The sequence below is a fragment of the Falco cherrug genome, chromosome 2 (assembly GCF_023634085.1).
Source record: "Falco cherrug isolate bFalChe1 chromosome 2, bFalChe1.pri, whole genome shotgun sequence".
Taxonomy (NCBI): domain Eukaryota; kingdom Metazoa; phylum Chordata; class Aves; order Falconiformes; family Falconidae; genus Falco; species Falco cherrug.
Window position 1 is genome coordinate 122,470,586 of NC_073698.1, and position 21,787 is coordinate 122,492,372.

The window sequence follows — 21,787 nt, forward strand, 5'->3', positions numbered from 1 at the left end:
TACAGGTTTTCCAGAAAACCAGTATAGCTCACTGCTTATTGCCTCACTATGTTCCCTAAACTGAGATTATGGTTACATTGCCCAAGTTGCAGAGCCTTCCTTGGTTCTGTGGGCTGCTCAAGACCCTTCCAACCGCAGTTGAATTTACAGGAGAGAATATATACACACAAAATACAAATTACTGTTTTAGTGCCCCCCTAACCCTTGTATCTGTGCAATAAATTTGAATAACCCCACAGTTTTGCTTGCACACTATGCCAAAGCAGGTAAGGGAAATGACTAACACAGCTGCATCACACACTACCAGGACACTGCTGTACTAATGTGAACCACTGATCTGCAAATAGATCCCTCCCTTCACTGAAAAGGCTACCAAATGCTATATTATCTTATTCCATGAGGAAGGACCATTCAGGAACAAACATCTAGTTTCTTACCAGCACTCTAGCTTGCCGTGCTCTACCACTTAGTATTAGAAATAAATTCTTCAAAGGCCCTCATTTGGTATAGAACTTACGGGAACTGTGCCAAATCCCAGAGAAGTAATGCAATCAGTATGAAACCAGAATATGCAATGGATATGTCCAGACACACAGAGGAAGACTGAAGCAGGGAAGATGCACTACCAATTAAAAAAATTTGCCTAGAAACTTCACTCATCTGCACATACCACTTGCAATAGGAGAGAGAACACAAACCATTAATCAAGGACTTGCAACTCATCTACTATTAAAAAAATGGGAGCATCTTCTAAGGAAGAACAATCTACACATCAAAAGGTTCACACCAAGGAAGGCTTACACTATTTAATACTCTGGAGAAAAAAAAAAAAACCCAAACCCAAAACCCAAATACACAACACCACAACAATCAGAAATTTGGGTTCTGTTTCACAGGAACATAACAAATTACCTCCCTGCTTGAATAAATATTTTTAGCAGAGTAGAGAAGTGTTTCTTCCCTTATATCTAAGAAGTCCTCATAAGGAACAAAAGAGAAAAAAATCAAGTATTCCTAAATCCTTCCTTAATTTTATTACTTCTATTTTCTAAAATTTACACAGTCTTCTTACAGCATTGTGCTTATAGCTTTTTTTTTTTTTCCCACTTGCTTGATGCCCACTCAACCTCACTACTCAACCTCTGAACTTAGTTTCACTTGTTTATCTCCTGTCCTGAAGAGGAAAGTTTCCCAACTGAAAAGCATACACAGAAAACCAAGAAACAAGCAAGTGTTTGTTATTAGTATTTACTCAAAATTGTTTTATTAACCTTTGGATACACAATTCAATTTCAGCATTAAAACAAATTCCTGAAGTTGGTAACTTCTCCTCCTGGAAGAGTCACAAAAACGTAGTTATTTATTCAAAACAAATGAACCACTTTAAAACAGCAGTCCTTTGTCAAAGTCTGCACAAAGTTACTTGCAGGTATAAAATGACTTTCCATTGTGTATTGTAAAGGATAATTAGATGCCAAAGAGATTCCTGAGGTCAGCCAGAGTGAGCTTAGTGAAGACCTCCCCTTTGCCTGACAGCACCTGCTGAGCAAGAGCTTTCTTCCTCCTTTGGAGTTGCATGATCTTTTCTTCTACTGTTCCTTCACAGACAAACCTAAAAAACCAACCAAACAACAAAAATCCCTAAAAGACCACCACCACAAAACCAACCACAAAGCCACATCACCACAACTGCTAGGAAAAAGCATCAGTATTATACAAGCACTTCCCCAGTAGATTTCCAAAGACTTGTCTCACTTAAAAATTAACAGCCTATTATGTGACTGACAATCTATCTGTGCACAGAACACAGCAGTTTTAATATCCAGATATCATAACATTTCAAATAAAAGCCTGATGCGCTTTAGGCCTCAGCTGTGGTCATCTGAAGCAACAGTAATCCTGTGACAAAATCCTGCGATGATTGTTTGATAACTTATGGCACCCATTACACTAAAAACATCATACACAAAATAGTATTTTTGATTCCAGTTTCTTTGAGAGTTTGCTGTATGTTTACAATAACTAAGCTAACTTTTCAGTATTTACAGATGCTTTTCTGAAAGTGAAGTCTGTCACTTATTATTAGTGCTCCCCATGTTAGTGATGTTAGAAACATCCAGGCTTAGGGAGCACAGTGAAAAATCTCCACTCAGAAGAGAAATGGTTTGGCGCCCAGATTGTTCTCAGGAACAAACAGAACATTCCCACTAAACCACAGACTGAAAAACAATAAATCACTGCTAGCTATTGTGACAGCAACATGCAGGCAAGTGCCACACGGACCACACACAAAAAAATGTTTGTATCTGTGCCTAAATCCCAATGCCACCATCAGACCTTGTCTGTTCACCTAAAGCTAGGTACAAGCCTCAAACCAATGCCTTGTCTCACAAACTAAAGCCAGACAGTACATAAGCAGCAACAGCATCATTTACTGCTAAGGAAAAATCCTGACCTGTGTATCACAACATCCTTCCGCTGCCCTACTCGGTAAATGCGGTCACATGCCTGGTCCTCCAGAGCCGGATTCCTGCAAGGTGAAAAAAATCCCCATAAACAAAGCCACCCACACAAACATTTAAGGGTTTATGTCCAGGAATAATCAAAACATCGAAGCCTCTGCACCTATCCTGTTCTCTTTCTCTGTAGAACTAAATCTGCTCCCAGGTTACCTTAGGTTTACTAGCTTGATTACAAATATTCATCCTGACTGTATTTTCCTTTGCCCTTGGTAGAAGTATGCTACAACTCCACACAAAGTCAGCTGTACGCATTAGACCACTGTTACACATAGCCCTGTATTTCTACTCAGGGAAATCAGAGCTCCTCATGAGGAAAGAGGAGAGCAAAGCAGGAAGGCAAAATCCATTGAAAGAGGCCTTCACTCAATATTTACGTAAGAAATGGTTCTGTTAGACACAGAGGGAATACTTGGTGTAACTTCCATATTATAGAAACATTTCTTCTTAATGCTGCTACGCAGCAGCTGGTTTTGTACTGAAGCACATTAGTTTGCTTTGTAAGTTACCATGAGCAACATTTAATTTAAAAAAACCCCTGTGATTCTGACTTTGATGGGAGACAACATAAGTATTAGGACCTCATATGCACCATTTTCATAGCCCTGTAAAATCCCAAGGTACACTGGCTACACCTGATTATCAACTATGCTCAACACGATTTGTGTTTCAAGACAAATTAGCTGTATGCATTACTGTACCATTTTTATTCCTGTAAGATATTAAGACAGGGACTGCCAGGTGCCCAGTATCCTTTTATGATACAGACTGCATACTTGCTTCTTTGGATTGCTGTTACCCGCCTCCATTTTTTTTTTTTACCCCTACAGAACTGTATATCACAGTGGTGAGCACTGGATTGGCAAAGCAGAGTGCCTTGAAGTAAGGCTATAGTAAAAACACTTTTCCACAACTAACCATTAGCCCTTACTCTCAGCTAAACACTTCCCTCCTAACCCAGTTGTATCAGACATCAAAATACATGTGATAATAGAGCAAGCAGCACAACCTACATATCTCCTCAGTGATGGAACTTTTATTTCTCTTTACCAGTGCATGTCAAGGAGAAAGAGATTGTTTCCTCCAGTCAAGTTCAAGCCGATGCCTCCAGCCAGCAATGAAACCAACATCACCTTCAAAGGCCAAAAGAGAGTTAAGGAGCCTGTTTCCAGAAAAGTAATGCTTCATATACTCCACATATTCATTTGCACATATTTTTATTAGATGTGTATATTATGTATTTGGGAGCTTGCCAGATGTTACTTGATGAGGCACAGAAAACTGGACATGGAAGTTATGGCCCAGAGAGGCAAGCCTACCATCCCATATGCATTACACTGATACATTTTTACAGGCTAGAGAAAGGACTGGAAAGTTCAGACTATCTCCACATCCCACCCAAACGATCAACCTCTTTTGATCAAAGCCTGTTGCCAACAATGGGATCAATCAGCACCAACTCTAAGTTAACAATAACTATTACTTAAACACAGGCAAATGGACTGATATGGCCTCGTACTCCTTCCACTTTGTTTCCACATAACCTAGTAGTCAGAAAAGGATGAGTAGCTGGGGAGGAAGGGGGATATAAGCAGATCAATTTAGAGACTTCTTGTACAGCAGGAAAAGAACTCAATTAAGGACAGAGACACTTGATATATATATATATGTATTTCTCAGTTTCATGATAGGATACCTTAAAACCCTGATCTTGTTTAAGGGGTCAGCTATTCATATAGCTGGCAGAAGTCTTCCTTTAAGTTCAAAGCTAGAAGGAGAAATATACCTATTTTGTAGACAGCAGTTTGTTCGAGAAATCTCGCAAAGAAAACAAGCTGATGTAACACATTCGGCCCTTTCAGTCACAGATCCATCCTCAGATGAGACAGCCTGTCCCTGCCTCAATCACAGGAACAGTGTCCAGATGAAAGCATAATCACTATGAACAATTAATTTGGATGTCTTTAGTCACCTAGCAAGTTTCCTTCCCTTGGCCAAAATTTCAAGCTAGAAGCTATTTCCAAGAGCAGCCAACACACTGTAGTTCACCAGTGTTTAAAACACACACCCCTCCCGCCAAAACCCCAACAACTCAAAAGTGATACTCATCACATGAGGCCATCTTATTTTGGACATGTACAAAACCATGACTTGTCTTGCCCCAGTCCCAATCTTCCTATCTTTATACCATGGTGAGATATGTTCTTGTTTATTTCAGCCTCACTCAGATTCAACTGTCATCAGCTTTTCTCAGAAAGATCAGTCTTGTAAAAAGCATCTAACATGTTGGAAAACAGCAATAAAGTCTTACAGGCTACTTGGCAAACAGGTGATACTCAGAAAGAAACACCTTCCAATGCAGATGCATGAGCTGGAAACAAGCAACTTGCTCCAAGTAGAGCCAACTGCCCCCATATCTTCCATGCTACTGTCTGGCAACAACATCTTTGAGCACACCAAAGATTTGGACAGCCTTTGAAGTAGTTTTGAAGTCAGATGATCTCAATACAGAAAGTTAAGATCAAAAGGAGCTTTTTAGCAGCTGCTCCTGTCCATTATAATATGTACTTTTATACAGCTACCTCTTTCCCTGCTGATCTTGGCACCTAGAGGTCAAAATGAAAGTGGCACCAGTAAATGGAATCAGGAAGTCAGCTATCACAGCTGCTCATAGTAGCACTAATAACTGTTTTCCTGCCCTGACTGCATACCTGAGGCCCTTTGGGATTGTTATTGAACTCTTCTATCACATCCATTCTCTGTTTAGGATTGACAGAGCCATCCACTGTTGCATACTTCAGCCCTAGTTGCTGGAGGTGCACAGCCACAACTTTCAACAGACTCGTCCACTGAGAGACAACAACACTAGGGAGACAGAAAAGGGAGTTTAGAACAAGTTCTGTGTGTACTGTAGTAGTCTGGTTGTTGCAGCGTCTCACCCAAGAGAAGACAATGATTCAGGCACTCTTCCCCACTGCAAACTGGAGCAAAGTCCCTTCCCAATTCAGAAACAGATTCACCTGTAGGTGTAGTGGTAGAACCTGCTATGGAAGGCTAATATCCAATAAACTTTAGACAAATTAAGTCTATAACTTTCACCTCTGGTTTTGGTTTTTTACATCACCACCATCCAATCACAATTCTGATGTTTCTCTGCAAAGTGAATCAAATAGCAACACCAAACTTTGATTTCCCCCAGGCCTCTACCTCCCCACATTTATTGGATTAAACAGTTTGGGAGGCAATAATTTGTTTGCTAGCTTCTTGGTAGGGAACAAAATCAGTGTTGGTGTTCCCATTCTTATAGTGGGAATGGTCTTTGCAAGAGACTTTGGAAAAAATCTTTCTAAATTTGGTGCAACTCCAGAGTCACCCAAGAACAGGACTTCCCTTCCAACCCACCCCCAACACAACACAGATGTAACTACCTTGCAGCCATATACCTGTAAAATATTGTAGAATGCACCTACAAACAGAAACTCTGTAACACTGCCATCTGGTGCAGAGTGAAGAGAGAGAACTTGCACAATGAGAGCTGCAGGACTTCAGCAACACTGAAGTCCTCTGATCAACAGGTTCCTTTTTGCAAACAGGTTCAGTTTTAATCACTGCTTTGTTCCTCCACTTACTTTGGGTGGTGAGGTGGGTTGCAGAGCAGAGGGCAGATACTTCTCAGCACAACCAAATTATTTCCAGCTCTGGTTTTGGAGAAGAGAGGCCTCCTGGGCCTCAAGGCCTGACACTTGTCACACAACCCCTTACATTTACACTTGCCTACATCTTAAACTACATTTCTGTCTTCATTTTTTTCCCCCCTTTTCCTCAAAATCCACTTTCAACTACTGCAGTACTGCCACCATTTTGGAGTTTTGTATTCAATTATTTTAAACTATTTCTGCTGCTGTCAAGAGACATGCTTTTCTCAATCACTATGACTAAAGTAGAGGACATGCTTACCGACCTTTTCTGAGGCTCTGAGTGACTCAGAGTAGTTTTCAGTTCAGCCAGGAGGTGGGCTATCTGCGAGGGGGGGGAAGGAAAGAAAAAAAAAAAAGAAAAGGTTAGTCTGCTTGCTGTCATAACCCAGCTCATGCTTGAATATTCTTCATTAAAACAGGAAGTGATCAAACTAGCTCTTCAACTGGGATTTCTTCTGTGCTCAGACTTTCAAGATATTTAAGCAGTCATTGGTATAAGAACACTCCCACCATGGAAAACAGGGTTAAGAAATCAAATCATACAAGCATATTTTACAGATGTCAACCTTCCTGTGAGAAGCCAAATTATTGCCACCTCTCATCTTGCTGTCAACCTATTTCTTTTAACTCTTCACGAGCACCAGACACTCAGATGTACACTTCTCCCAGCTTCTGTGAATCCAGTGCTCAAGATTTTCACTGAGTTTCTCAGCAGCCAAGTTTCTCAGATTTATCAGAAGTACCCATCAACACCTGATAAGCTGGAGCCTTCACAGAAGGCCAATCTACTCCCTTGAATTAATCTAAATTGCCAACTTAACCTGGTCTGCAATTACCAGGTGTGACAGTTCATTTACAATTTAAAAGGCAAAGTGCTGAAATTCAAGCTTCTCAAAGAAGGTAAGGAAGACACAGTCAGAATACCTTGGTGCTCTCCCTGGTGATTTCAAAGATATCAGTTTTAAAAGCTGTGCCATTGAGGTAGACTGTTGATTTGGAATCAGGAGTCTGGAGCTCAGACAGGGTCAAAGCACTAAGTTGTTCCTCAATGGGGAGGGAAAGGCCTTCACTGTTCAAGTCAACTTGGTCCAGGGCCTGTGGGAAAGCAAGCAATGAAATAAGGGATCACAGTCAAGCCTGAGATCAAGTTCAGTACTGATCTGCAGTCTCCACAATGTCTGCTGAGGATAGTGGGTTTGAAGGAAGCTATGCTATATAAGACAGAACAATTAAAAGAAACACTACTGGGTCAGACCAACAGTCCCTTTGGCCCCTTATTCTGCCCCAGGAAGGGGCAGTGTAGGGAAAGTATGTGAGGTCAGCCATTTTCTGTAGTTCAGTCTCCTCAGATCACCCCTGCCGCTGCATTTAACAATTGCTGGATTAAAGATGTTAGAAGATAGATCCTTGCCTGTTCCCTTAGTATCTGGACAGCTGCTTTACATGACAAGAGCAAAAAATGCATGCAAGATCAGTCTACCTCAGGCAAGGCAGCTTCAATCAAGGCACTTAGAGCTCTCCAACACATAGGCCTTTGAAACAGACTACACTTATGGACCTGTGTACTTTTTAATACTAGGTTAAGATCAAGACAACTTCCCTGCCATTACATTTTGTGATTTATTTTTTTTAATCTGAATAAAAATATTTCCAGAGACACAGCTGCCCACACAGGTCATGCTGGGGAGCTCTTCAGTAGGAAGTATGCCCATCTAAAACCTCTTGGACTACAAGACACAGTCCTAGAAATGGCTCAGTTCACACACCCCTAGTTAAAAGAGATACAAGGATGCTACAAGGTCTGCTAACTTACACAAACCCTGTTAAAAAATCCCCATAAGAAGCCCCACACCACAACAATATAACGCAATTACCACTTTCAGTAAGGAGAGATGGCAGCAGCACTGACGGAGCCTCAATAGCATTGACAAGACATGGACAGTACTTGGGACCTGGGAGGCACTTTGGGAACCTGCTAGAAATTCCTTTTGACTGACCCCAAACTCTTGTGCAACTGCCAAGGAAGACAAAACATCACAAGCTTTTGGAGCTATTTCCACACACTGCCCAGCCACCTCAGCAAGAGTATCATCCATAAGAGACAAGAACCAACAGGCAAGCACATACCTATTTTAACATAGGAACCCATCAAACTCCACTTGAAATAAAAAAAAGAAAACCAACCAAGAAACCCCAACACCACAAATCAGAGTACCACATACCTCAAATAATACTGCCATCTCTTCTCAGATTAATTGGACCTTTATTTCAGAAGAGAATTTTAGACCCAGGGAGGTTAAGAGATTTGCCCAGAGCCAAAACAGTGAGAATAGACTTTTTGAATACTATGGTAGGATTTCTTAGTAAGATCAGGTAGGCATTTTCCAAAGAATTTCTAAGTCCTGACCCCATATGGCCAGGTGTATTCCCTCTCCTTAACTGTGCACTTAAGAGTCACTTCTACAGATGTTTTCAGGGGAGGGTGTACTCAAACCTCTCTCAAATGGGTTACTACCCGCATACTCTCTGCCTTCATTTTTCTGCTCTTGTCTCTTTAGGTAGGATTGTAGTGTTGACCTGGGAAAAACAAGACAAAGACTGTGGGATTTACAGCAGGAAAAAAGGCAAAAGGGACCTAAGCTTAACAAGCAAGCTGATGATGCATTAAGGTAAGGAAGGTTTCATTAATCATTTAGTCACAAAATTATCACCAACACCCCCCCCACCCCCAGGTTTTGTTTGACTTGAATATGATCAAAACCAAGATCCATTTTGGAAAACACAAGAGGAACCAAGTCTGCTTACTGGAATACCTTGAGTGTAATAGGAGCCAGGGCCCAATGGACAACATTCTTCATAACAAAAGGACATCTTTAAATGTATATTTAAAAGAAAGGAAGTCTCTTTACAGCAAGAATGTTGAAAGAGACCCTAGGAGAACACAAAGTGACACCACCTTGCATTACAGCCATCTGTAGAGACCAGCATAATTTCTGATTGTACAAGTATCACAGGGCAAAAGAGATGATTTTCTCCTTTTCAGATGCTGGCACATCATCATTTAAGAACTACTGCAGCAATTCCAGGTCTCTGGAGTCTTGAAATAAGTTAGATTAACTATAATGGTAGAATGCAAAGCTCATACAAGGCATGAACTTATGGCAGAAAATAAATGAACCTGTTTCAATTATTACCAGAACAAGCAATGTATTTTCAAACATGCTTGACAAAGGAAGGAAAAAACCAAAACAAACAGGAATTTGTCTAAAGGCTCTTCGCATTTAAAGTGGACTTCCTGAGTTTTCATAGCAGTTAAGAAACAAACCCACAGAATACCCTATCTCTACCCACATTCATACCTGGATCTTGCAAAGAGCACATTATACACAGACTGCTCCTCTGCTGAAAGTTTTAATTGATGGAGCTGTGTGCTACGTTGGGGCAGAGATACCTAAAGTAAAAAAGCCATACAGGATCAGATGTATATAGTGCAAAAATCCTACACAGCAAACACCAGCATTCCAAGATTTAAGACAGTATTCTAAGTCTCAGCAGATAGCTGTTTATTCATTAAAGTTTTTATTTGTATTAATGCAACTACAGCACAACATAGATGCTCTCAGAACTCCAAGTAGCCTGGTTAACACTCTAGATAAAAGCCTTTATTCCAAATCATCTGGTAACAAAAGGCATGAGTAACCACATAACTCCCATGGAGGGATTAATTTATGTGGATAACTGGCTAGCTGAAAAGGGTCACATAGACATAGTCCAGCTGGCTAGACAAAAATGCACATCGCTCTCAGCTTATCTGAAGTAAAGCAAAAATACACTGTCTTTGGCTGTTCTTGTTACACAATAACAGGAAGATTTCGGTGGGAAAAGAATGTTGCAGGTGGGAACAGATAACTACAGAAGAGAAACTAGGGGCAGGCTTGGTATTTAGGCAACTAACCAACAATGAGCTTAACTTTTGTAATATGTATGAGCTAATTATAACAAGGCATAAAAGGTGACTGTAAGGTTCAATAAACGAAGTCTGCTGATCACTCATATTGAGTAACTGTGTCTTCCCTCCATCGCGACAAATTTATTACATTGTAAAAGGAGCCTTCTCAGTTCCATAATAAAAAAAATAATAATCAGACAGTATATCAAAGTTACACCTTTTAAAGGTTTACAGACACACCAATGACTGACCTAATACCCAGTTTAACAGACCACTTTTAAGGAGTAATGCTGAAAGCATGCACCAAATCCACCTGCCACGCAGCTGCTCTAATTCTTAGATATCTAGGCTAGCTCAGAGACCTAGGCTAACTTTGTACAGAGTGGGCATCTACTTGCAATTACTTGATGTATTCTTGTCTGCAAGTGATTTATAACTAGAAGTTTTAGTTATTCTGCTTATTTCTGCTTTCTGGATAAAGAGTTAAAGCATCCCACAGACATTTGCTCCTTTTTCTCAAGAGATTGCAGTAGACAGGAAAGCCTGCCCATTAACAAGTTTACATGTATAAATAGCTAACTGGCAGCTACAAGGAAAACTGAGTAATTGTCTAGCTGTGGAGGGTGAAGTTCTTACCAAGGGCTTGCCTGCTGAATCCAGCTGGTCCTTAGTTCTCCGTAATAATAGGCTCCTGGTTAAGAGGCTTAGCCTCTCTCCTCCCTTCTTTGTGTTATTATCCACCTGGTACTTCCACACTCTGTATTCATCAAAAGGAGAGCAACGCAGAAACCTAAGACAGGAAGGAAGGAGACTTCATACCAAGAGAAGTAGAGTTCTTCAGTTACTATTGAGTGACCAGAACTATAGTTCTTTCGATCCAAACAAACCACTTCCAAATGCCATAACTGCTAGGAGCAATAAAACACTTCCAGTGTAATGGGACTGATAACTTTTTTTGCTCAAAAGTCTTTGCACTACTAACTCTGTAAAAGTGTCTTTCTGATACTGTACCCATCTATCTCCCTTAGCTCATTATGTCTCAAGCATCACCAGCAAATGAAGGATATCAAAATGCAGAGGCACTTGCAAAAAAGCATATTAATTTTTTCAAAATACCATAGCTCTTACTTGAAAATTAATTTCAGTTATCCAAAATTAATTTCAAATGCAAGTTCTCTCTGGTTCAACAACACCCTTCATAATTTCCCTCCCCCCTCAGCAACGAAGAACAGAGTTTAACTGGTTTATTAGTTGTTTAGAGAAGCCAAAGTTTTCACCCTTTCCTTCATTGCTCTTGTCACACAACACTCTAATAAGATCCTCCCAGTCTGCCCTGGTAGGAACAAGGATTATCACACAGACCTTGCATTCATTAAAATTGATCTTCTGATCTCCTATGTCTCCAAGAGGAATTTGACAAGATCAATTTCTATGGAAGCTAGACACAACACGCAACAGCAGACACATGGTCAGTCTTACATAATGCCTCAGCCACGGCCTTTGCAATCCAGTGCCTGAAGTGTTAATATAACTAGTCTCACTACCCCACATGTCTTAGCTTTGGCACATCATCAGTCATCAGCAAAGAATTACTGGAAATGGAGCCCTGTCCACATGTTTACATGCAGCCAGCTCACCTCAGGAGAGAGTACATGTCCAGTAAGTTGTTCTGTATCGGTGTCCCTGTAACAGCCCATCTGGCACTGGCCCTCAGTTTGCACACAGCTGCAGAGGTTTGAACCTTTGGGTTTTTAATATTGTGAGCTTCATCCAATATAACTCGAGCCCAGGCTATCCTGAGCAGAGGGGAACAGGGAGATGATCCACTCTGAAAGAAGCAGCAGACTATAACTCAGAGCAATAGCCTTGCCAAGCTCTCTAAAAAGCTAGAAGAGAACATATTTCTCTGGCAGGAAGCCTTTTCCTGACATTAGCTGGCAGTAATCTGAGCTCTGTCATGTAGGAGATACTCTAAGAAAAAAAAAAAAGCACCTCTTCAAAACTTCCATGAAGGTTTATAAACTGAAGTACTTATTTGCCTGTTCTTAACAATATCTAATATTTTGCTGTTTTGCTTGCTTTTAATGTTCTATCACCTTTTTGCTCCCAAAAGGCATTTCACATCAGTAATATTTTGCTGGGCCAGCACAAAGGACCACGTAATTCTTCTGATCTCCCTACAGTTTTACAGATGCCACCCTTGAAGTTTCAGGAAATCCAAAGGCCCGTTTTGCTTTGAGAGCTACACTTAGATCTGTACATAGAGGTAGGAGACAATATCCACCAGCAAAAGGCTTCCTCTATACTGCGTAGCCAAGTTCAGTTAGCATTCAGCAATCCCTTTTATTTTCATAGCATAGAAAATAGTTTCTTCAAGAGCACGGCATGTAACCTCCCTCAGTCTCAGTTCAGACTGAGAACTGAATCAGTGCCAGAGTACAACAGGCTTCTGTTAAAGTGGTATTAGTGTTTCAAGTGGCAAGGAATACCTAACAGGAGATTCTAGTGTTCCTTCACAGTCCCACTCAAAAGCAAAAGCATGAGATTCACCATTGTGCTCTTAAAATTAAGACATTTCAACTGTATTCAATGTATGTATTCTGTATTACTACAGAACACATTTATTGTTAATATTTCTCTTCACTGTCTTTCTGCACTTCACAGCACTTTCTCTCATTGCTGTATTTTTACTGTGCAAACTCAGAGGACTTAAGGGGGGGGGGGGGGGGGCAGAGAATCAACCTGTTGCTCACTATAGCATACATAAGGTACTACTTGAAACAATAATGGCTTGCAGCACCTCAGAACAAAACATTAAGGCAATCCTCTATCAACAACATGGCTTCTCACCCCCACATCATGGTCCTCAGCAGGGACTTCCCACTCCTCTTTGCTTGTGGGAACCTCCTTGGAGAGAAGACTGTAGGTTGTGACAACAACATCATATTCAGAGAGCCTACATAAAGGGAAAGTAGTAATCAGGAGCAAGAACAAACGAGGAATTCATTTTGTAAGACCAACAAAATGGACACTGAAGGTTTAACAAGACAGTTCTACAAGAGCTGAAATGCAGTTTTACAGCAAACTGAGCTTCACATCAGTCAAACAGGAGGACACATTGTCCTCATTTTACAGATAGTGGAAGTAGACACAGCAAGTTTAAGACTACAGTAAAAGCCAGTGGTACAGAATGTACACTGCACAAGATGAACCCTACTTAGAATACGGCACCTGGAAATACTGCTCAGCACGGCCTAAAGTGGTATAGAAATATTTTGATCTAAACATGGCTGGGTTTTTTTTTTAGCAGCTGTACAAAGCACAAGCATGAAAGAAACTACCACTGAAACTCTGCAAGAGATGTTGTAGAGAATATACACCTTTTTTGTTACCAGGAACAGCAACAGCCTGCACCAGAACCACTCAGCATGGGTACACGCCATAAATGTTTTGCTATATGCACCTCAACAGCAGCCTGACCTTCCAGATCCTCCATTTCCATACTTCAGGTTTTTCAATCGTTCTACAGCCACCAAATTTCTACTGGTATACACAACCTCTCATTAAGTACTGTTTTACTTTACTTGGTCATATTTATGATTTAGCACTTACACATCTGCCTGTTTGTATCTGATTGGCCCATGGTACAAATAGACCCTCAGCTTGCCACAGCCCACATGTTTGTCAATCTCTTTCTTCCAGTGATGGATCAAGGATGCAGGACAAATTATTAAAGTGCTGCAGGAAGGGACAACAGTAGAATCTGCAGGGAAACATTGCACACAGGTTTCAATGTCTTCATATTTGACTACGAAGACAGTAGTTTTGGAAACTCATAACAATTAAGAAGACCAGTTCACTTGTCCTGTGAGCATAGTTTGTGAAGCAGGTATCTCTACTTTGCACTCTTGAGGACTGTTATTTCTGGGTGGAAAAAGCCTACTTAAACACTAATGCATCACCTCCTATCCACTCAGAAGTATGCTACATATCCGTGCACTTCCTTTGGATAAGCTGAAAGGTTAGAATTCAGGAACTAACCCTGATCTCTCCTGAGAATACAATACAAAATGCATTCATTCTTGTTCTAGAAACTGAAATGCTCCCATTTTGAACAACACTGGAAAAAAACGGTAAACTTGGTAAGACAGAAAAAAAGTAGTTCAACCAGTTCCAAGAGGATGGAGACAGTAACAGGTTGTGGACACAGAAACAATACTCCTTAGAAATGTGAACATCCCTTATCTCTATGGATAAGATAGAAGTAATTGTACGGGGGGAAAAGAAAAAAAAAAATCAGTAACAGGGAGGTGAGTAGTAACTAATTTAAGTCCTTTTGCTATGAGAACTATGCATATGTTGAAAATAACTACGAAACTTTTTTCAAAACAGCATATGTTAGCTTTAACTAGTTCAGGAAACTAATCAAACAAAAAGCCCCAAACAGTATAAATTAATGAGTGGGGAAATTCTAAACATCCAATGAAAGAGCAAATGACACTGATCAAGAGAAAGGCCTTGCAAGGGAGTGCAGTAAACCTTAAGCCCAGTGGAATTTTCCTACAGAAGGGAAATGAGCACACAGAGCCTGTTTATGAGCCATTAACCTATAACACTTTAGGCATTTCAAATGCTGCCTGCATCACAATGTATGTACTGTATGATGGAAACATTTCTGTACCATTTCTGGATAGCCATATTTTTAACATCTCCTTTTTCTTCTCTGTCTTCAGCTGCTTCTGGGCCAGAATGAGAGCAATCATTGTTAGAGTCTTCCCCAAGCCCATGTCATCCGCTGGAAAGACACACAGAAGCTGTGATGGTCTGCAGAAATGAGCCCCCCTAGCTGAGATGCACACAGAGGTACATACCACAACATAAATTGCCTGAAGAACCCAGGAAATAAAAATGTGCCTGACAATTTCAGGATATTATTTAATAATGGCTAAATAGCTGCAATTGGTGGTCAAGGGCCACAGAGAAACAAGGCCTTTTGACACACCTACAAAATAACTGGTTATTAGCCTCCAATAACAGTTGTGCTAAACTGTTGCTGCCATGAATCTGCCCCCAAAATCCACTTTCCTGTTCTGTTGCTTACCCAGAATCCCTCCACATGGCCTCTGACTCTCTCTCCAGAGTAGCCATGCGAGCGCCTGTTTTTGGTGCAGCAGCAATGGAACCTGAAAGGGCAAGACAAAGGATTTTAAGGAACCTCCTTGTGAAGTTCAGACACTTCTGTTTCCTCTACCAAATTATCCAGGTGAACTGTCCTACAATCCTACTAAAAAGGAGTTTGCCTACCTGTTCTTTTCCCACATGGAGGGGGATACCCAAGATAAGCAACTACTGGAGACAGGAGGTCAGCAGTACCATAGATCAGTCTTGCTGATGCTTTATAGACAAACCAACCTAGCACCTCACCATGCTCTAAAAGCATGTAAAGGCAGCTCATTCAGGTGGAAAAGCCAAAGTGCACCCTGTTCACAATAGGCATCACTATCAAGGAAAGGGATTGAGAACACTTCCCCTTTTCTCACCAAGCCTAAGACCCCTACAGACTCTTAAAATTAAGACAGGAAGAGGGACTGCACACTGTCATCAAACATGAAGTGACCTTCCCCAGCCTGAAAAGGTCCCAAGAGGATCTGACAAGTGATACAACCTATATACAACAACACGCCATCTTGTGGAGGCATACGCCTTCCAATACCTTGCATGTAGCCTCAACTATGGGTTTTGCACCACCCAACAGAGGTGCTCTTTGGCAGATCAGAACAGACTACTCTGGAGTCTGCTGGGTTGCATGAACTCAATCATCTGCAACACATCTTTCAAAGACTATTTCTTATAGCTTACTGGGAGACAGAACAATGAGAAGGTTCTCAGTCTGTTTCTCACCAAACACCTGCCTATTCTGCCAGTCACGTACAAACCAATGGTTGTGGGTTAGTTGCTTTGAGGCACTACTACTACTACATTCAAGCCTTAAATATTCTGAAGACACCACAGCAGGAGGGTAGAACATCAGTATTAGCAATCTGAAGCAACTGTAATGGATGGAGAGTGTCTCCTTCCAGCAGGATGAAAACTGAAATACTTAAAAATGTGAAAAGGTCGGATGCTCCAGGGTATCACCCAGATGCTACACTTCATTCATCAGCATGACATCCTCCATCCTTGCCAACTCACCTTCAATCCAGAGGGATCTTCAGTGGTTGTCTGCTTTGTCGGACAGGATTCTAGAGATTTGTGAAGATGATTAATCGCCTCACTTGTGGCACTGTGTACAGCCCCAGTTCGGTCTTCTGTCTGTCTTCCTCCATATAGATTCTGCACACCAGATTTCACTGGAAAGATACAGTATTATGCATGAGATGTGTTTACAAAACTAACTTTCCCAAGCAGACCTTTCATCTCAGAGACTGATCTCAGTGACTCCAGATGCCTGGGTGGCAGTACACAGCTCACAGTAACAAAAAAGGTTCAGTACTCTTATCCTTATCCACAATTTGCAGGATTACCTCAGAAGTAGTTCTCACCACTGTTCTCTTTAATGAAAATAAGTCCTTCTGTACTTACTTCCAAAACTGTGGCCATAATATTCACTGGAACCCAAAGCAGCAGCAGCAGGGTAACTGTGTGAGTCTGAAGAGGTCCTTGCTGTAGGATCCTGGAGTAGTAGTGGTGTTACCAACTTTGTACCACATGCCCTGGCAAATGGGTTAGGCATAGATTCCTCATGGCAGCCACTGCTTGTGCCATCCTCCCCTTAAGAAGGAAAAAAAAAAAAAAAAAAAAAGCAGGCTAAACAGGTTGCACAATGGACCTTAGAGCCTTGCATTACAGCCCAGAGAAGGGCCCTCACTTTGCTCAATAAGTAGTTTATAACAACACAGTGAACTTTGCAACCATGATCAGGTTAGTTCTAACACAAGGTCAGTCCTGCACACTGCTCCCAGAGGATTTATCACTTTCAAAACGTTGACAAGAAGGATGTCTTTAATTTCAAAAAACTATCAAAACATCCAAGAACAAATGGGTTAAAAACTAGCGAGCTTTTCTCTCCTTCCTGGAAAAGTCCGCCTTGCTTAAAACCAGATATAAGACATTGGGACTGCTTGTTGTGTAGTGGTCTGTGAGTTATTGCTTCCTTGCTAGAGATCTTCCATTTCCAGAGTTGTCAAACTGCATCTTTTCATCAACACAATTGGTATTATGATCACAAAGTAACTCTCCAGTTGAGGTGATTGTACAGGTAACTCAAAACTCCTCTCTTCCACAGGTGATTAATACTAGTTAATAGAATTAGGAAATCGCTTTACAGGAATAGCACTCTGGAAGCTGCTTATCTTTTATCTGGTAACTGAAACCTTCAGACACAGTAGCCAAAACATGCATAAGCAGTATTGTTCCACATTGCAAAGAGGAAGTTAACACTTCACTGGCAAGTTCTTAGATAGACACCTGCCTCAATCATGTAGCCAAAGCTGGAAACAGAACTAGTCCTGGGTCCTCACTACGGGAGGAAACTCTCTCGGGAAGCCAACACTCTTCATAGAAAACATTCCGAGTTATTCAGTTCATCCTCTCCCAGACACAGATTTTGCAACTAACAATTTTCATCCTCAGTGAATCTAAACAGACAAACTTCACATAGACCACATAACATATAACTATATGCTATACTTCCTCAATATTAACAACTACAGTACCAGAAACTGTTTTGCAAAGTTCTGAGGCAAAAACATTTGTCCCTACCTTTTTCAGCAGTATCTGCTGTTGAAACATTAAGAGCACCAAGTGCAGCTTCCAAATCCTGCACTTGCTTTAATAACCGTTCCCCTTTATCTGGCAGCAGCTGCACATTCACTGTAGCCAACGTACTCTGCAAGAACAAAATAGAGTCCAAACCCAGAGTGTGCTTACCAAGCCCTCTGCCAACAGAGAACAATCAGGTCAGAAGTTTTAAAACACTAATCTTAAGTCATAGTAATTTGTATTTTGATACAATCTCCAAAAGCATGTAAGAGTTATTCAGTGTGATTAAATAGTCTTTTAACAGAAAATGAACTAAACAGTGTACTTTAGAGGAGATGGAAAGATGCAGAGCCTCCCCCTTTTTATGAAACAGGATGAACAGGTACTTGAAAAATCTTGACATCTCAGATCTCACAACATTCAACTTATTTGCACATTTCTTTCCATACTAGCAGGAATAGCAGTTTGTTTATTTTGAGGTTCTGTTCTGAGCTCTAGGCAAATGGTCTTTTATAATAAAACCTATGGAACATAGTTATCGGCAGTTATCAAAAAAAGGAAAGAGGCAGATAGTTTATTTCATGTCAAGTGTGAGCTTTCATGGCTAGATCACTCTTACTCCACAAGGCCAAGACACACCACCAGAAAGAGCCACGTTACTTAAAGTTAAGCTGGCTGTGCACTGCTCCACCTTATGCAAATTACTTGCTGTGCAAAAGATAGACACAACCTTAGGCAGGTAGAAACTGAGCAGCCCCAGATGCAGAAGGCTGTATTACCTTAGGTGTCATTGTCTCACATGTGGCTTAAAACAACTAGCCTGTGCCTAGGCCAAATTCCCTCCCTTGCCCCATCTTCCTAAACCATCAAAAGATTTCTGAGTTTCTGCTGTGAGGGAATACCAGACCCTGATGCTTATCATGAGTAAAGGGAAGTCCCCCTGAACATAGAACACCCACCCACCCCACCCCCACCCAAAACCCCCAAACCATGCAATAAGTTACCTTCTTCTGCTTCAACTGGACTACAAGATGGTTGTGAAAAGCTTTATGGTCCTGGGGTCCTTCCACGTGATGTGATACTGCAACTCCTGCTAAAGATGTCTGCTGCATACTCTTCCCTAAAGGAATGTGTCTTGACTGCAAATCCTCAACTGATTTATCAGGTTTACTTTTACTAAATGAGGAGTAAACAAATCTTAATTCATCACTGTCACCACCAGAGACTTCATCAACAGACTGTCCCAGCCCTAGTCTGATTTGCATCTTGGGCAGCACTGTCTCTGCTCCTCCCTTCAGGGCAGCATGTTGGAACACCAACTGTGGTACTGCTGGGGTAATCTCATTGTCTTTAGACATTGGCTTCATTTCACCATTCTTCTTATCAATGTATTCTTTCTCTCTGGTTTCTTTATCCCCACAGCTTAAGCTTTTCTCCCCGCACTGCTCCTGCTCTGGAGGCTTGGTACTTGCACTTTGCTTTCTAAGGCTTAGTGGAAAGAACTTTGATCTCCCACCTGACTCCTTATCTGCACACTCTGAAGACTTCTTAGATTCCCTGCCACTGCCACCATGTATCTCTTCCTCCCAAAGGGTGTTTTTCCCTTGCTCAGTCTCAAAAAGGCAGAGTTTAGATTTAAAGACTATGCTCTCAAGTTCCAGATCACTCTTATTTTCCATGGACTGCTTATCTTTAGTTTTCAACCCTTCTAGAAGTTCTTTCTCTATGGAGGAATCAGAAATTGATTTCTTTTCTTTATATGACACCAGCATGCTCTCTTTCTCCGCTTTTACTCCTTTTGCTTCACTTTCCTCTCTGTTTCCTTGCTTAACTTGATTGCAGCATGATGGTTCATCATTTTTGTCTATCACTTTGAATGGATTTCTTTGGCTACTAAAGAGAGGTGTTGTGTTGGACTGGGATTCTAAGGCTTCTGATGCTTTGGTAGCTTTTGGATCCTGCAATATATACAAGCGAGTAAATGCTAACATTCCAATTATTAAAGCCTACTAACAATACATACAACCTCATCGTTTCTAAAGCAAGACTTCATTCTCTACAAATATCATCTTTCCTGTCATTTTAACAGGATCAGCATAAACACTTTACAATGAAAACAAACCAGAACTGCTGTGTTTCTGCTTTGCCATTTCTGTGGGTTTTTTGGGATCAAGTCCCAACATTGTCATCCTCAAGAAAAGAGGACAGCCAGAGATCAAGTTTCTTTTAAGACTTGAGAACAGTGATTGCATCATACAATTCAGGAATAAGAGAAGCCTCACCTGGAGGACAGCTAAGCAGCCTCAGAGGTGATTACAGTATACAGAATGAGAAGTCATGCTGGAATAAGCTGATAAGGTAATACAAATTAAACATTCATACCTGCCATGGGATACTTCCACACCATTTCTTCCCATTCAACTTACTTTTAAGGCATCGGTAAAACAACCTACCAATGAATAAAATAAGATCAGAACTGCATGAGCAAGTACAGGAACTCTTAAGCATTCTTTAAAAAGTATTTGCACCAAAAACATCATAACAAGTTTTCTTGACCTGTACTTTATATCCAGACTTCTGCCTAACAAAAGGCTACAAGCACTGCCAACAAAGCTTTTTACAAAAGCATTGTTCTTCGGATAGAGATTCCTAGGTCTTTGAGTTGTTCATTTTTTAATTTTAGCAATAAAAGCCAACCTGCTTGGTCAAAAATATTGTCCATGTTCAAAGCCTCAGAAGTGTCCTATGATTTCAGTGTGTAAGGAAACAGCTATTCTTTTAGTTACATCACCTCACCTTTGAGCACCTTAGGAGCAGAAAGACTTCGGATGCAATCTTTTTTGAAACTCACAGCCAACCAGGACTGCTGCAAGAACTTCAGAGTTAATACTGGTGAATTTGACACAACTATCGTGAGACCTGGATGAGTCCTGCCACTAAGCCACATTCAATTCTGTTAAAAACAAACATTATAACTTCCACTTTGGTTTATGCTATTGACTATAATTGCTAATAAAAATAGCAAATATTCTGAAAGAGACCAAGTGAAGCCCCCAAGGCTAGATAAGTCTCTTCAATTCTAGAAGGAATCGGCAAGTCAGCCACCATCAAAAAATTTCCAGTGTTCAAACCTGCACAGCAAACCTTTGTTTCCACTTTGAGAAACTTACTGGTACTCATCTCCACCCTTCTGCTGAACCAGGGCTTGCAACTCCACCATGCACCCCTCATGGATCAAGCAGTGAGAGGCAGGAACGCTGGCAAGAGCAAAGGAAGGGAAAAGGGCAATAAAGACGGGACAGGCAGGCCAAGGAACACCGACAGCTACAAACAACTACCTGGGACAAAACTCTTACAGAGCCTGCTCAAACTCGAGCGACTAAGAACATGAGACTACGACTACAGCCACAGCACCAGGCTTCCCCCAGAACAGCCGTGCGCGCGTGCCCATGCCCCTGCCCCCCACCGGGGAGGAGCCCCGGCCCCCGGCCCTTCACCTACTGCGCCGGGAGGACGAAGCCGCAGGGCGTAGGGCCCCGCACTCCGCACACATAGAAGCTCTTTCCCTGGTTGGGGCCATCGCGGACGCCCGTCTTCAGGAGGCAGAGGGACCCTGCAGCGCGGAGAAGAGCAGAACGGGTGAGAGACCGGGTGAGAGACCGGGTGAGAGACCGAGACCGAGACCCGTCTCACCGTGCTCTGCGCACCACTCGGCCTCCATAACCGAGCAACAGCCGCCACGCGCGCTTTTGGAATCACCCAATCCCACCCAGTGCCTGCAGACTGTCCAATCAGAACGGGGCAAGGGGCGACGGTGGAGCCAATTGCAGCTGCACTGTGAGCTCTCTATTTCCCGCCCC

General features: G+C 41.5%; 1 protein-coding gene across 3 annotated transcripts; it reads right to left on the minus strand.

Moving 5' to 3' along the window:
* Positions 1-1,232: 1,232 nt before the first annotated feature.
* On the minus strand, positions 1,233-21,734 carry TTF2 (transcription termination factor 2). 3 transcript variants are annotated; one of them, XM_055702021.1, is made up of 23 exons: positions 21,621-21,734; positions 21,429-21,540; positions 21,098-21,184; positions 20,310-20,376; positions 18,932-19,885; positions 17,928-18,054; positions 16,749-16,937; positions 16,359-16,516; positions 15,268-15,349; positions 14,848-14,961; positions 13,779-13,929; positions 13,017-13,122; positions 11,804-11,994; positions 10,803-10,956; positions 9,577-9,668; positions 8,712-8,794; positions 8,092-8,231; positions 7,142-7,312; positions 6,481-6,539; positions 5,231-5,384; positions 3,570-3,652; positions 2,456-2,530; positions 1,233-1,612 (listed from the first exon to the last, which is right to left on the minus strand). In XM_055702021.1, exons 1-23 carry the CDS (start codon positions 21,646-21,648, stop codon positions 1,468-1,470), a joined length of 3,522 nt encoding a protein of 1,173 aa, XP_055557996.1. In that variant the 5' UTR covers positions 21,649-21,734; the 3' UTR covers positions 1,233-1,467. The 3 variants fall into 3 exon arrangements, with proteins under 3 accessions (XP_055557996.1, XP_055557998.1, XP_055557999.1); XM_055702023.1 differs by having other exon boundaries at positions 21,425-21,540; positions 21,621-21,716; XM_055702024.1 differs by lacking the exon at positions 21,621-21,734 and having other exon boundaries at positions 21,425-21,613.
* Positions 21,735-21,787: the final 53 nt, after the last annotated feature.

What these genes read in the sequence shown, in the direction of transcription:
- TTF2 (XM_055702021.1), bottom strand. Translation starts at nt 21,648, where the DNA reads ATGGAGGCCGAGTGGTGCGCAGAGCACG. An exon ending in ATTCAGCAGGCAAGCCCTTG is followed by an intron (nt 9,669 to 10,802) that starts GTAAGAACTTCA and finishes TTTTTACTTTAG; the next exon opens with GTATCTCTGCCCCAACGTAG. An exon ending in GTGCTCTTTGCAAGATCCAG is followed by an intron (nt 8,795 to 9,576) that starts GTATGAATGTGG and finishes TGTTTTTCCCAG; the next exon opens with GTCAACACTACAATCCTACC.